At 37.6% G+C, this 15500-nt stretch overlaps 1 protein-coding gene across 13 annotated transcripts in view; it reads right to left on the bottom strand.

Moving 5' to 3' along the window:
• Nucleotides 1-15500, bottom strand: part of FHOD3 (formin homology 2 domain containing 3) — a 376649-nt gene that overhangs the window by 310824 nt on the left and 50325 nt on the right. For all 13 annotated transcript variants that reach the window (XM_038126866.1, XM_038126862.1, XM_038126863.1 and 10 more), the window contains exon 3: nt 9310-9374. In XM_038126866.1, the coding sequence (XP_037982794.1) occupies nt 9310-9374 (65 nt within the window). The remainder of the gene's footprint in view (nt 1-9309; nt 9375-15500) is intronic.

Below are 15500 nucleotides of genomic sequence, written 5' to 3'. Positions count from 1 at the left end.
CCTCTATTTCATCAAGCTCATACAAGTACAAAAACCATAATGAAAATGAGTGGTGCTTCTTCCGTCATTCACGACCACATCCGACCATGGCATGTTCTGAGCCCAAGATAAGAATTTAATCTAAATGCTTCCAGAGGTACTGTCACAATCTTTTTCATGATACTTAACACTTTATTCTTGAAACTGGGTCAATTTGGTGTATCTCACTTGAGAATCTTAAAGAAAACAACATATATTACACATCAGGGTGCTCTGCCACCTATTTAAATAAAGTTCCTCAATCTTTGAAGTATTTCTTTCATGAAAGAAATAAATTGAGAAGCACGCAATTTACAAATTAAATCATTGTAATTTCTACAGAAATAAAAGCAGCTGCACATGAAAAAGATGAAAAGAATATAAATGAAAGAGGAATAGAATAGCTGAAGGCAAGGAAAGAACTGTACACACTACTTGAATGCCGTAATGAAAATCAACAACAGAGAGCAACTATTTCTTGACTGCTGAATTAAGAGATAGTGCATTTATTATTACATATAATTGTGGGAAGGAAAGTTACTAAACCATACAAAAAATCAGTTGAATAGCGCTATGAAACCACATATATTTTATATCATCTTCCACAGTGAGATCTTCAAATGGTAATTAAACTTAACCTACCTTTCAGTAAGTATAACGACTGAAACAACATAGCCCTGGTCTAAACTATATATTTGGACTTGCAGCAAGTTCACAAAAAGTTGGCAAGTGGCATTTGCTTGAAGCATCATTGACCATGAGTTTGCACATTTTGAGTATGCCATTTTTAAAGATAATCAGTCTGACAATGTTCAAACAAACATGTATCTCCTGACCTTGCATTTCAATGACATGCGCACCTTTTCTTTTTTAAGCTAATATGAAATAAACCCTCATAAGGCACCAAAAGCTTACATGTAATGCTTAATTTTGAAGAGAAGAGAAGCTTACTTTCCATACTATCGTGATTCCCTGTTTTATGAACTAACACCCTTCTTCCCTTTTATTTCACTACATGTGCAGGTCATGCATCTTACAACCTCAGAAAGGATGGAACTAGATTTAGCTTAATTCCACTTCAGCAAAATCAGCAACCGTCGGCCTTCCTTACAAACAAAGCTAAATCGGAAGTTGGGCTGAAAATGACATCACATGGAAACACCAACATTTCCTATTCCAAACCCACAGCTTTTCAGTAGCACCTTCTAATTTTGCTTCCATAGTTTATGTCTTTAATTTTGTTTTACTGTTCTGCAGGATAAAGCTTAAAACATGAGAGTGTGCTGGACTGTTTCAAGAGAACTAATCTGAATCCAATTCACTTATTTGGTTTATATCTTACGTATAGAGCAGGTTTATATGGAGGCAGGAAACAAATAATTCTGTTCTTTTCCAAGTGTAATGCTAATTTATTTGAAGATATTTCATATGAACTTTTTCCCCCCTAATTAAGGGCTTGAACATGCTGTACTTCAGTCTATAGAAAAATGAGTTAACAGTCTGAATACAGACCATACGAGGAAGAACTGCTTTGTCTGTCAATACAAATATCTATTATGTGGGAAGTGCAAACGCCAAAAAGGCAAACTATATGAAAACTATCAACACCTATTGATGTGCACTCAATAGCATTTACCTCATTAACATAGATACAACTGTTGTTACCATTTTTTTTCAAAGGAGTCCATTATAAACAGCTATAAACTGTTTAAATTTTTGTATAGAATTATTTTTAATCTTCAAGAAGATATGTTTAGATTGCAGTGGGAAAATCCACTTACAAAATTTCCATTATCAATAATATGATACTTTATAAGTACTTTAAGAAAAAAAATCTGAAACAAATCTAAATGGACTTTTGTTGGGCAGTGGGAAGCAAAGTATCCCACTAATTTCCCTTCTTGGCTTTATGAGGAGATGGTTTCCTTTATAGTACCACTGAAGATGATTGAGGAAGTTTTGTTGTTGTTTTTATTTTGTTTAGAAATACAACCTAAATCATGCTGTTCAGAGTCAAAAATAGACTCCATTTTCCTTGCAGTTTTTTACATATGGCAAAAAAAAAAAAAGGAAGAAAAAAAAAACCCCAACCCCCCCCCCCCCCCAAAAAAAAAAAACAAAAAAAGGAAACTTGTCAGGAAAAAAAAAAAAAGTCAGAAAGAGAATATCGAAATTCAAATACATTTCACTCTTTCACTCAATTTCTGCAACACTTCCCAGTTTGAGTTGAGTCAGCTAAGCTTTCACATTTTATAACAATGCTTCCGAGACAAGAAAAGCATCCCACTAGCATGCCCCAGAGATGTCCCTTCAAATCTGGAACAAGGCCACCTAATCCAAGAATCTACCACTTCAACATGAAAATGCCACTGCTAATGGATCCGTTACCTGCTCTAGAGCCTCTTGGCTCTTCTTGCTAGAAAGTCTATTTAAGCATTGTAACTTAAACCAAATATGCAGGGCAAATCTTGGAAATCTATCCTTGTCTCAAGCAACTTCTGAGATCCTACAGGACTGCCCAGAGCTTTCGCAGTGAGATAACAGAAGATAAATCAAAGGTTATGGGGAAGTACCATGGTTCATGCCCACAAAAGAGGCTGGCCAAACATGTACACGAGAAGTACAACAGAAATCTAACATTTCAATTTAAAGAGGTGTACATTTTTAAAGCAAAACCACAAGTTATTTATATGGATAGATTTTTCACAAAGTAATCTGATCTGGGAACCAGAGGATTTTACTTAGAGCATCTGTGTTCCACATTCTCAGGAAAGAAAATTTAAATAATCCTAAAAGCTGAAAAAGGTATTTTTATCACAGCCTTTGCAGCTATTTCACATTTCACTCAAAGAGAGCTGAACCAGATATCTCAAATCACATCTGGATGCAGGCCCCAGTAAGTACTGTGTGCATTGCTTTAACTAGAACTCAAATTATTCTATTAAAAAAAGTCTAGCCCTTAAAAAACTCCCCCCGAGTTCTGGCATTCCTTTTCAGGTTTTTTCAATTTGTGTGATGTCAGTTTACATCTAATAAGTATGTTGTTTATTATCTTCATTTAAGTCAGGACTTTTACCAAGTTACAGCAAGAGTCATAGGAAGCGTATCACGATTACAAATCCATAATGCATGCAAGATCCCTGTGTAGCACCATTAAATCCATTAATCACAGTCTTTTTGGTCCCAATTATGCTAAGAAGATATTCGATAAAGCAATTTCAACTCACCTCTCTCTCTCTCTCCAGTTACCATCAGTGCAAAGAAGGCAAAACCACAGCGCTTCCGACAAATTCTCAAGGCACCTCTTTTGTTCCCTTTAAATTAAATCCGAATTGGTTGCACGTTTTACTGAACTGCTAATGCTCTCCACATGTTCCCTCTCTCAGACTGAAAATGTTTTCTATTAGGAATGCCTAGCACTGAACATAAAACTGTAAAATGTCCTTCAAACAATCCAAAGTTCCTCTATTTCTGTGGAATGTATCCCTATTTGCCCAAATGAACACCTCACAGTCCTACAATTAAGCTTCCTTTAGGAAAGCTTTTTAGTAAGACTCCTTTTCTTAGTGTGTTCAGAAACTACCTTATCAAAAGTAAGCTGTTTATTTTAAAATCCATTAAGTTATTTCCTTTAAAAAAACAAAGCACCAAGGTTTTAAAGCGTGAGCTAGAGGAACATTACATTGTCCACGGCCATGAAAAAGCTACTCCAGCAGGAGTAAAAGCTGAAAATGCACAAACTCCAGAAAGATGAAATGGGGTAATGATATTTGCAGGGAGAAGCATCTCATGTGAGATAGTACCAAGAACATGGGTTGTAGGCTCAAGCTTAACTCTGTCCCCAGAGAATGAAATGCAACATGGTTTCACATTTCCTTAACCATAACAGCACTGACTTTTCAATGCTTCAATGCTCTTATGAGGAAAAAACACAGTTTTTTCTCCCTTTCAGTCCATGTATCTCAACTTCTCTGCAATAAAGGGCCAGGTAAAGTTACAGACTCAAGACAAGATTTTTTCTTTGTGAAACCACATGGTTCCACTCAGGAGGAACTTGTCCCTTCATGTGCTTGAGGTGCAAGTCCTACCAGAAGGTTCAATAGATGCAGAAATAGTTGTAGAATCTAATCATATCTGCTCTAGCACATGCAACAAGTCCACATAATGGATAACAGAAGGGAAAACTGTACATGGAAAAAAGGACTAGGTGCATAGTTCAGCTATTACAGAACAAATAAAAACAGCTGTCTTCTACTAGCCCCCTGGTTACAACCAGCTTACAGCTTCCCTCAGGTATCCCAGAACAATACAGGCTCAAGAAAATATTTATGGCTACATTTCATAAATGACATTAAGGGCAAGGGGATATCAAAAAGATAATCCCAAGAGCTCTGTGGAAAGGCTGAGTTATTGGTGCTAACACTGCTGGTTAACACAGATGCCCTGATAGTAGGGGCTAGAAAGAGCCGCTGTGCAGCGCAGCAGCACTGGTGTCCCAGAGTTGGGAATAATCCACTGTGGAGGTAACTCTGCATCTACTCACATTCAAGAGCCAATAGAACAGGATTATAAAATGGTTATAATAACTTATACCAAAGCTGTATTATATATTTTGCAAGACTCTTGTAATAATATGCTTGCACTCTGTTTAGGGCCCTCACTAGATCAGGCTATGAAATGCAATATACACAAATATCTATGCAAATTATTTTTAATCTATTGGCAGATGAAAGAAAACTGTGCACAAATATAGGAAAGAGATCTAACCACACAAAAAATGTAATTTTATAGAGCAAAAGCATTTAAATAACCAAGTGGGGGTCATGGGTGTGTGTTTTGGTTGGTTTTGTTTGTTTATTTGGCTTGGGGTTTTGGGGGATTTTTTAATAATAAACTGACACAAAAAGGTAGTAAAATTTAAAATACTCCTTGCAACATTTGCTAACCTTCCAAGCCACATTACTCTAAGTAATCCCAGGTCAATACATTCACTCAGAATCACATCAACTTTTGTTATTTGCATTCTTCTTGTATTACATTGTATTAACAACTGAAGCTTACACCAAACTTCTTTTGGCAGAATCATTCTAAGTCATTGTCATGGATCCCTGTCCAAACATCATTCTCAGCACTGATTGCAACACTCCTGATTTAACATCACAGGAATAAGCATTTTAGAAGAGGACATAGGGGCTCTCTTGGGCTAAATACAGCATCCAGATATATGAGAGCAAATTGTGCCTTTTCTCTCAGAGATCACACCAGATTTTGAGAAAAAAGCCATGAAGCAACAAACAAACAAATGAAGCAGGAACCGCAAACAGAGCTGGCCAACCAAGGATCTAATGGTTAAACTGAGTCCTTTTGCAGGAAAAGTGGAGCTGGTAAAGATCTTCAAAACTTCACTGTCATAATTTTGCTCTGACTACAACCATCAGTTGTAGACTACAATCCATTTAGTTTCAGGGGCTAAAACTTTTGACATTGTTGGTGTTCACTCTCTGTAGTTACACTCTCATTTACATTAGACTTTATCAAGGCTTCAGCTGAGCCCTGTAATTGTTAAATATATACAAACTAAAATAATGTTAAGACACAACTAAATACAAAGTCATATGGCTGCCAAAAATACTAAAAGACTTTTCCCACAAGGGTAGTAACTCATAATAAATGTGATTTGAATAAAAGGTCAAATTCGAAAGCTTGTGGGAAAAAAACCCTACAGCTGACACTATCTGATTTAAGGAGCACTCAGAGACCAGAAGGCCAATCATGTTCTGGGCTGCATCAAAAGTATGGCCAGAAGGCTGAGTGAGGGGCTTCTGCCCCTCTATTCTGCCCTTTTGAGACCCCAACTGGAGCTCTGCATCCAGCTCTGGGGTCCCCAGCACAGAAAGGACATGGACCTGGTGGAACAGGTCTGAAGGGCACAATGGTGCTCCAGCCCTCTGGTCACCTCTCCTGTGAAGGCTGAGAGAACTGGGACTCTTCAGCCTGGAGAAGATAAGGCTTCAAGGAGACCTTATAGCAGCCTTGCAGTAATCGAAGGGGTCTTTTAAAAAAGAAGAGCGACTTTATATATGGCAGCTACTGACAGGACAAAAGGCAATAATTTTTAACTGAGAGAGGGCAGACTTAAATTAGAAGTTAGAAATAAATTCTTTACTGAAGAGAGAGTGGTGAGAGACTGGGACAGGATGCCCAGAGAAGCTGTAGCTGTCCCATCACTGGAAGTGTTGGAGGCCAGCTTGGATGAGGCCCTGAGCAAGCTGCTCTAATGGGTGGCATCACTGCCCATGGCAAGGGGTTAGAACTAAATGACTTTTAGTCATTAGGTTAGAACTAAATGATTTTTAGGTTCCTTCCAACCCTCCCTATTCTATGAGTCCTCCACTAATGTCTTCTTACATCAAAAATACATCTATAATTTTCAATTAGTTAAGTTCTCTGAACAGAATTGGTTTTAGCCATGTTCTTTTGATGTAAAAAAATTTCTAAATATTGAAGTTTGTATTAAAATCACTTAAAAGTATTAGCTATTAATTAATCCTGATAATTTAATCAGGATTAAACCAAAATGGGAGACTAGAATAATATTTAAAAGAAAATTTATTCCTTCATGCTGAAAGTTCTTACTATGTACATAAGAAAAGAACTCAAATTGAGAGTTGAAAAGAAAAAGGAGAAAATAATAATGCATTAAATTAGGGTACTTAACAGGGATGTGTATTTAACAGGGTAGAAAATACCATAACTTCTGCACTCAAGTTATTAAGTATTACTCCTTACCTGCTCTGCTTGAAACCAAAAACCCTACCCCACTTGACATGAGACTTGCTAAGTCTTCCCAGGTCTCAAAAATATCAGTAGTAGTAGATGTAGTCAATACATCCTCTGACACTGAAGCCTAATGAACTCTCCAGAGATTTGAAGTCACTAACGATAGAAAATTTTATCTGGACATCTGAACATAAACACTTCTGTTATTTCCCACAATTTAAAAGTACAATGAGTTAGGATGAAGGAAAAAAATAGTGATCCAGCTTCAAAATGGGAGAGTTTATGGCAGGAGAGCTATTTCTTTACACCTATCAGGTCTTAAGAACCAATTAAAACTCTGAATACAAAGATGACAGGAGGCTCTGCAGAAAGGTCACTACATAACAAACCACACCTTCTCAGAAAGCAGCCCTAGCTACCTATTGGGACTTTGCAAAGTCAGTAACATTGCTAACCACAGTGCTTCCTATGGAGACTGTGAAGACTGAAAGAAAACACCCAAAGCATTACAGTTTTACTCCACATAACACCATCCCAGGTTCCTCTAGCTCCTGGCTTCTACTCCAAATATGTAACATATCTTTTAACATTTAAACCTAATGCTTGCATTTCAAAAGAGATGTTCACAGGCAGCTGATGTGCACACGCACACCAGCAGTACCCACTGTGCCAGTGAAATAGCCCTCTTATTCTGTGACAGGTCTGACTGCCAGGCACAGCTCTGCAAACAGTGCCAGTAGTATGAAACACAGAATGTTCCCCAACTCTTTCAAACTATCCCATACTAAAAAAATAAGACAAACTCGATATGAAGAAAAGAAACTACATTACATAAAGCTAGGGGCTGAAACAAAAACTTACCCCAACAATCTAAACTTCAGCAGGGGGGGATGGAAATTAGAACCAGAACTTGCATTTGGCTTTTCTGACTATAATGAACCAAGCCAAAAGCCTATATCCAAACACACTTCTTCTCTAGGAGTTTGAAATCTGGACTCAAGTTTTGCAGCCTGGCTTCCTCTGTACTCATTGCTGAATGCATCACTGCGCCAGAAAGCAACAACACCTGACAAGGGATTCCACTTTCATACAGGAGCAATTAAGATACATGCACAGTAATATGGCTAATTGCCCACAGTAAGCTTGAATGAAAACAGATAACAACAGTGCAACCACACGTCGACACTCAGAACCTTATGTGCTCCAATTCCTCGATGGCTACACTCCGGAGGAAAAAAAAAAAATTACATGAAAATTCTTTTTATAAAACCTCAATCCGGGAAACTTATCAAATCTTGTCTTGCTGTACTGGTCTGTTTTGCCAAATATACTTCCAGACCTAACAAGAAAAATCTTCTCCAAGCTGTTCTTAATTTCACTCACATTTATAAAATCAGTTTATACTTTGCATCATCCCTGTTCCTTCTCTAACATTTAACACTTATGCTTGCTCTACTATTCTTCCTCAAGTCAATGGTAGTAGAAGAGAAACTGTTCCTGCACAAGGCAGCCTAGAGACTGTTCTCAGTGAGAGGTATTTGTGGAATTCTGTAGGTTGCTTATACTCAGTTCAAATTCTCAGAAATGCCATTTCATAACATATCCTGGGGGCAGGGGAAAACCTTTAGCTGTATTTAAAGCCTGAATCCTCCAAAAGCCACTGTAGAAATGGCACAAAACTTTGACTTTCTCCTTTTCCTTTTAAGGAAGATACATATATTTCAGGGTTTCAGCTATGATATCTTGAAGCAACACCAACAAGTCAAACATATTACACGGTTGAACCTACTATGGAGAAGCTGAAAACAACTGTGGCACAGACACAGAGGATTTTTAATATTTTTGTTTTAAACCATCCGCCCATAGAATCTGTCATACTGCCACCAGGACATGAGCATTAGCTTTACCACTGGCACTCAAACATGCTGCTCTGTAGAATGCTGGAGAACATATTAACACCATCCCAGACCATCAGCCTCCTCTCATGGAACCTTAAAGCTCCTTTGACATGCACGTTATGACTTTCATTAGACTTTTCCTTGTGACAGCATTGTTTTAACCAGGGTTTTTAAGACACTGACACTGTGACAATGACAAATATGCAGCCAAGATCTGCAAGATGTGAAGTAATAAAGTTTATATGCTATTAAAATATAGCAGATAGCTGTCAGCCAACAATTCTTCAGATCCCATTCCCAATCCAGAACACAGTCTTTTTCAGGTGCAAAGTCTGTGACAAGATAGATAATTGAAGATTCTTCAAAGAGCCACCCAACCATCTGACATCACTGTCAAATGCTATACTTCCCTGTGATATTTTACATGCTTTAAGGGTAGTGTAGTTAAGACAACCTAATTTCAGCATGCAACAAACAAAATAATAAAATCAATTTATTGGCCATTACTGTCAATTTGGAACACAGCCAAGTTTGAGTCATACTCCCCACATATGCTTCTTGGAAATCGATTCTGTTTATTTGTTCTCTTTCAGATGTGTGGAACTTAACTTACCAATGCAGGCATGGACTCTCACTGAGAGCTGGGTCCTCAGAATTATGCTGTGCTTCTTGCCCCTCCTAAAAAGAGAAGAAAAGTATGTAAAGGTATAGTGAAGAAGAAGAGGAGCTGGAAATAAACAAGTCAAGTTGAGCCTAGGAAAAAAAGGGTGGGGTGGGAGGGAAGGGAAGACACTAGAAATTTTGTCTTTGTTTCTCATAATCCACTTCCATTTTAACTTGCAATAAATTAATTTTCCTCATCAAGACAGTTTTAACTATGATAGAAATGGTTAAGTGATCTCTCCATCTTAATCTCAAACAACAAGTTTTTTTATCCTATTTCCCCTCCCTTTTGCTGAGGACAGGGAGCAAGAGAGAGCTGGGTAGGCATCTGGAGACTTGCCAAGGACAGCCCTCCACAATGAACACTGTATTAGAGAAGTATCAAGAAATGACTGCACATTTTATTTTTCACAGAAATACTTTAATGCTAGGTATAATTAAGCATTAACAGAAAATCCAAGGTTAAACAAGATGTCATTGACACATTCACAGATCTGCCTGCTTAGGTAGCCTAATGGGTTTTTAAAGCACAAAAGTAGCTATATTTTTCATGCAAATAGCCAAAACTGAGATCCTTTTCCACTCTGACACTCAGTTCCATACTGGGCTTAAATGGAATGACTATTTTAATTAGCTGTTAAATACCTCATTTAGTTTTCAGTCAAATTACCTTCAGTTGCATTTCTTCAACCTGGACAAGAGCACAGTTCTTGATTTCTAGGTGCTACACCTGCAAACTGCCATGAGGGCACAACACCTTGTCTCTGCACCCAAACCTGCACACCTGATGGAAGGTGGGAGGGTAAGAAAAGCCAAATGTCTTTTACGCTTGTACAGCAGCGTATTCTCCCTCTTTTTTTCTGAAACAAAAAAGGCAATTCCTAGACAAGTGGCTCTAGGTGGCCCAGATGACCTCCAGAGGTCCCTTCCTACTCAGCCATTCTGTGATTCAGTAAATTTATTGTGGGAAAACACTCATGCGGGCACACTGTTTTTAGACACAGCTTAGTTTGTGTCATGCAAACCGTAGAACCACTTCTGCATACAAGTTAGAGCACAAACCAGCACAACCTTTCCCAGTTACATATTTTGCAACTCTGCTGAGAGGATTCAGGCTCAAACCCTTTACACAGACACCCAGCAGAATCTTATGCTGGCTGTAACTTAAAACAGTTTTCTAGTAACAACAGAAGTTCTTCCCCACCTTATTGTTTTCCTGCCCACAGTTATTTTTCAGAACAAAAATATTCTGCATTATTTTCATGAAAAAAGCCTAAGCAAATTGTTCTATATTACTTCTCAGAAAGATCTGCAGGGGAATAAAGGAAGGGAAGTAGTGACAGGTATTTTCAGAAAAATATTGCCCTTAGAAAATATAAGGGAAAACAAAGAAAAGTAAGGACCTGAAAAAAGTGGTTAATGTTGAACTGTGTACCTGCTAATAGAGGACTTAGGTTCAGTTTCAGTAATCTATTTCTCTATAGATTAATTAAAAAAAAAGTTAAACAGAGGGTTTTTTTTAAAAAAAACAGCAAAACAAAAAACTCTTAATCAAAATTACTCTTTAAAGGATCTGCTTGCACATCATTAGTGGGCACACTGTCACCCTTCTCTAAAGAACTTGAAGTGCCAAGCAGCACATGCTATTGCCCCAACAAAAGCAGGCTGTAGTTTGGACTGTGAAATTCCCTAGAGCAGTCCAGGTTTAGGACTGACTCTCTGTCCACCTAAACACACAACCTCCTGTTGTTCTGGTAGGACACAGTCTTTGCCTGTGTTCATATTCTGCAGATTTTTAACGGCTGCCCCTCCCCACAGGAGTGCCAGGATTCCAGAGGAATATTGAATTTACCAAGTAAGTGAAGAATTTTTGACCAAACCTCTTGCCCTTCACAACATCTGATTCTGTAGAGAAACTGCTTCTCTTGATCTCCCTTCCTTGATGGACTTGTTGATACACCTGACATACACAAATCCTCCAAGATAAAATCAGAAAATGGAAGAACTGAGTCGAGATTGTTTATTTCAGAATTGTAAAAGGATAGCCCAGAATTAGCAAAAAGTCTATATAATCAGACATATTCTTCTTCCTATCCTGAAAAACTGATCAACTAAAAGAAACTGCTATTTTAACAAATAATGGACATTACTGACATGGCACTCTCTAGTGTATTAACAGTCTGTAGAGTACAATGATTTCACCAGCACTTTGCTGAAATCTACAGGTCTGTGGTGATTTGCTGAAAGAACAGACAGTAGGTGCCCAGCCCTCAGAGAGCGACTAAACACAAGAACCTGAGAAATCAGCACCATTTTAAGGCCTGTAGAGGTTCAGGCCCATTACAATTTAATAGAGTTTCTTCCTTCTTTTCTAAAAATCCAATGCACAAGGTTTCCCTCTATAAACAAGGCCTTTTTTTTTTTATTTTTGGTGGTTCTCCAAGCTTCAACAGTGGTGCTACTTCCTCCTCAACCTCACCTCCTTACAAAGACCCCTGAAAACTTAAAGCAAAACCTAGAGCAAGCTCTCTTCTACAGGCTCTGTTCTACACTATTGTTGCAACTGTAATACCTTCCAGGACAGAATATTCTTACACACACAAACATTAATTTTATCTCCCACTGGTTTATTGGCAATTTTTCCAGCCTACCAAAGTCATTATGATTCAAGCCCCATAAATTACAAAGATGAAGACTCACTTATGATGCTGCATTTCCCCCACCTCGCCCCAGGCCACACCATGATCATCACTACAGAAGCATTTTGTGTGGTTTAGGCATACTAGATTTACCACACAGCAGCTAATTATAATTAAGACCAATCACACGTAAAATATTAGAAATTATGCAATTTCCTGATGGATACTTTTGACTACCATGCAATATGAATAGCACTTTTGCAAAATGAAGATCACCTCTGAAAATTACTGCATCTATGATTCTATACATACCAGTTTCCTGGAAAGCATATTACAATAATAAATTCCAAAAAAAGGGATAACTTGAGATCCATCCATGATTTCACAGACTCATGAACTACTGGCCAAATAGTATTAAAAAGCATGCCTGTAGGCAAGCTTGCCATGGCATCAGGACAGGGAAGGGGGGTACCACAGGACAGACAGACCATTTGCATTAAAACCAAAGTAGGTTCAAAAGTACACAGAAGAAAAGACTATTTCCAACAAACAAGGTTCATTTATTAAAAACAAAATCTAGATGTGTAACAAAGTTTGTAGTCTACTCTTAACTAAGGCTTTTATTTTTATTGATATGACTTTTTTAAAAAATATGTATCAGTGAGTGCAGCTGGCTACTGTTTATTAAAAAAATCCAGTATTTAACAGAGTTAATAGCTGAAGTTTAGCAGTAGAAGAGTAGGTAAATTTCACATATTGTCCTGAAACAGCTTTCTGTTGATCTGTGTTGAGGTCAGAATCATTATTGCTATAAGATTAACTTCTAGTCTTTGGAGTTACCCAGATACAAAACTTTTTCTATATTCAATTTCTCCAATAAATTAAAGTAAATAAGCACATGCCAACAGCTCACTGAGTGCCTGTCTTATGGAATATAAATGCTTTATTTTGTCATTGTTTATGTACCACATTACAAATAGTTTCCCTCAATTATACATTTTCAAGTCTTGATTTAAGTGACATTTTGAAAATAGTACCTCAATTGACTGTCTTAAACAGTTTTTTGTTTCGAAGCAAAGCCTTTGTCTGAGCTAAGCAATCCCTTGACCAGAGGAAAAATACCAAGAATTTCATTAAGGTACAGAGGGGAAAAAGCATTAACAAACAAAATAATAATGATTTAACGCCAAAACCACACATTAAAAGAAACCAACACAGTCTCCTCTTAATGTTTCAGGGAAACTTTGAAAAGAAATTTTAAGAGAGTTTATTTAATTAAGACATGACATCCTCCTTCTCTGACCTACACTAAAGACTGCTGGTATCAAAAATGGGACTTTTATGTCAATATCTAATTAAGATTCAGTAACGTTATTAGCAAGACAGACCACAATCATTTCCTTGACAAAGCTCATCTTTGTAAAATAAGAGAATGCATCAATTAACATAAAATTTCTATTTCAATGTTTTCTTTCTTTCAGGAAGCAACTATTCAGACTTCCTAATATTCTTCCAAAGGGCTAGATATTTCAATTCAATAAATTTAACTTCAAACAATCCCCTGACAACACATTATTTTATCATTGAAAACCGAAGTAGAAAATCACTTTTCGAACTTTCTTAATGATTGCTTAATAACTCAATAAAGATAATTCATTGGATTAAAGGTGTTAATTCTACAAAAGGCCATGCTATGTCCTTCTGGGCTCCTCCTGTTCTGCTTTCTACACAATACTTGACAACCATGGAAAAAGCCACAGTTTTATAGCACAGCAGTAGATAAATTGCAATGGTTTTAATAGCACTCTATAGTCGCACAGACAAGTAAACTTACTATTCTTCATTGTATTTGCTCAAAAAATAAAATCTGTTGCAGACATCTGAATCATGAAGAGGCCATCACAAGCAGAAGCTGAATCCAATGCTGTAGGATGCCATGATTTTAGCTCATCAACAATTTGGATCTTTTCAGTTAATGTAGATAAGAGAGTGTCTAAGATCTGCTCTTACCCAGGGTCTGTACACTCTTTTACTTCAGAAATATTTAAAGAATATAAAAAAACATTACCCCATAAAGGCAAACTTGGATTTCAATCTTTCATGCAGTGCTACACACATTCATATGGCAACACAGCAACTAAGAGTGATGCATCTTGTTGAGGTGACTCTGATTTTTGGGACTTTTTCAAAATAAATAAATAGATTATAATAGGCAACCATATCCTACCCTCAGAGCAGTTTTCAAGTAGCATATTCCCATGACTCTCACTGTACTCTGTTCCAAGCATGGATTTCATCCATTAAGATTAGTGTTATCAGTCAGTTGTAGACAGAGATAATTCTCGAGGATAACTCAGAGGGAAAAGTCATTTGCTGTGCTAGAAAGTACGATTATGCAAAACCTTTGAAAACTACAAAGTAGTTTGTTTGTGCACATAGAAGTTTGGATATTTAATCTAATGAGTATCCTTTCCCTCATATCCCAGCCAAGATTCTGGAAATATAGCCTAGATGTGGTGGAAAATGAATACTAGAAGTTTCAATTCAAACAGACAATAGTAAGAATGAGGGTCCAGAGGATGGACCTTACCTTTCCTACTGCACCAGGCTAACAGCACAGCTGAGGCCCTTCCTCATCCTTTAGAGGAGCATTGTAAAGAGCAAGTGGTTCCCAGCTGCAGCCTGCTTTTAACTTGTGGAACTAAACAAAAACCTCCAGGTTTGCCCTGCTAAGATTCACCAAATCAAGGACAATAAAATCATATACTGGCAAACAGTATAGGTACCTTGTATTTTCGTTATTTAGTTGTTATTAGATGGGAAGGTTTGCAGCTCCCCTAGCCTCCAGCTCTCCCCATATTTAATTTTTCACACTGCTATGAAGTGCAGTATCAGTCAATCACTCACAGCAAGGCTAACTCTGAACCAGAGGGAATCTGATGATGCAGGCACACATTTACCTGACAGCAAGGCTCTCTTGAAATAACCAGATGATTTTTTTCATTATCCTTCAGAACCACTACCAAAGCAAACACAACGGGTTACTGAACCCAGCTTAACACCATGAGCTGTTGCTGGTTTATCCCAAAGAGGGCAGAGGTTGGATGGAAAACTAACTTCAACCTGACAACACTGAAACTATTTCCAGACTTGGACAGCATTTAACATCAGCCTAACCTGACAACTTACCCTATAACAATTCTGCAGCTAATTCTGCCTGATGTAACAATCTAACCATTATGAAAACCTATCTAGCACAGATGCTGCTTTCAAAATACACATGCACAACACATGCTTCACATTTTGTTACAGCTTCTCATAGCACTCAGGTTTCTTCGTGGGCCATTAACCTCCTCAAATAATCACATCCATGTTTTCCAATAGAAGTAGCTTAATGAGAACAGCATCCAGCAACTCCTGAGCTCAACAAAGAATCTCTGGCTCCCACAAAAGAAACCTAGACTACAGTATGACGCCAGAAGCAAACACATGGCAAGAGACT

The sequence above is a fragment of the Motacilla alba genome, chromosome 2 (genome assembly GCF_015832195.1).
Source record: "Motacilla alba alba isolate MOTALB_02 chromosome 2, Motacilla_alba_V1.0_pri, whole genome shotgun sequence".
NCBI classification, from domain to species: domain Eukaryota; kingdom Metazoa; phylum Chordata; class Aves; order Passeriformes; family Motacillidae; genus Motacilla; species Motacilla alba.
The sequence above is the reverse complement of the archived record's forward strand: the minus strand, read 5'-3'. Positions and strand labels throughout refer to the sequence as shown.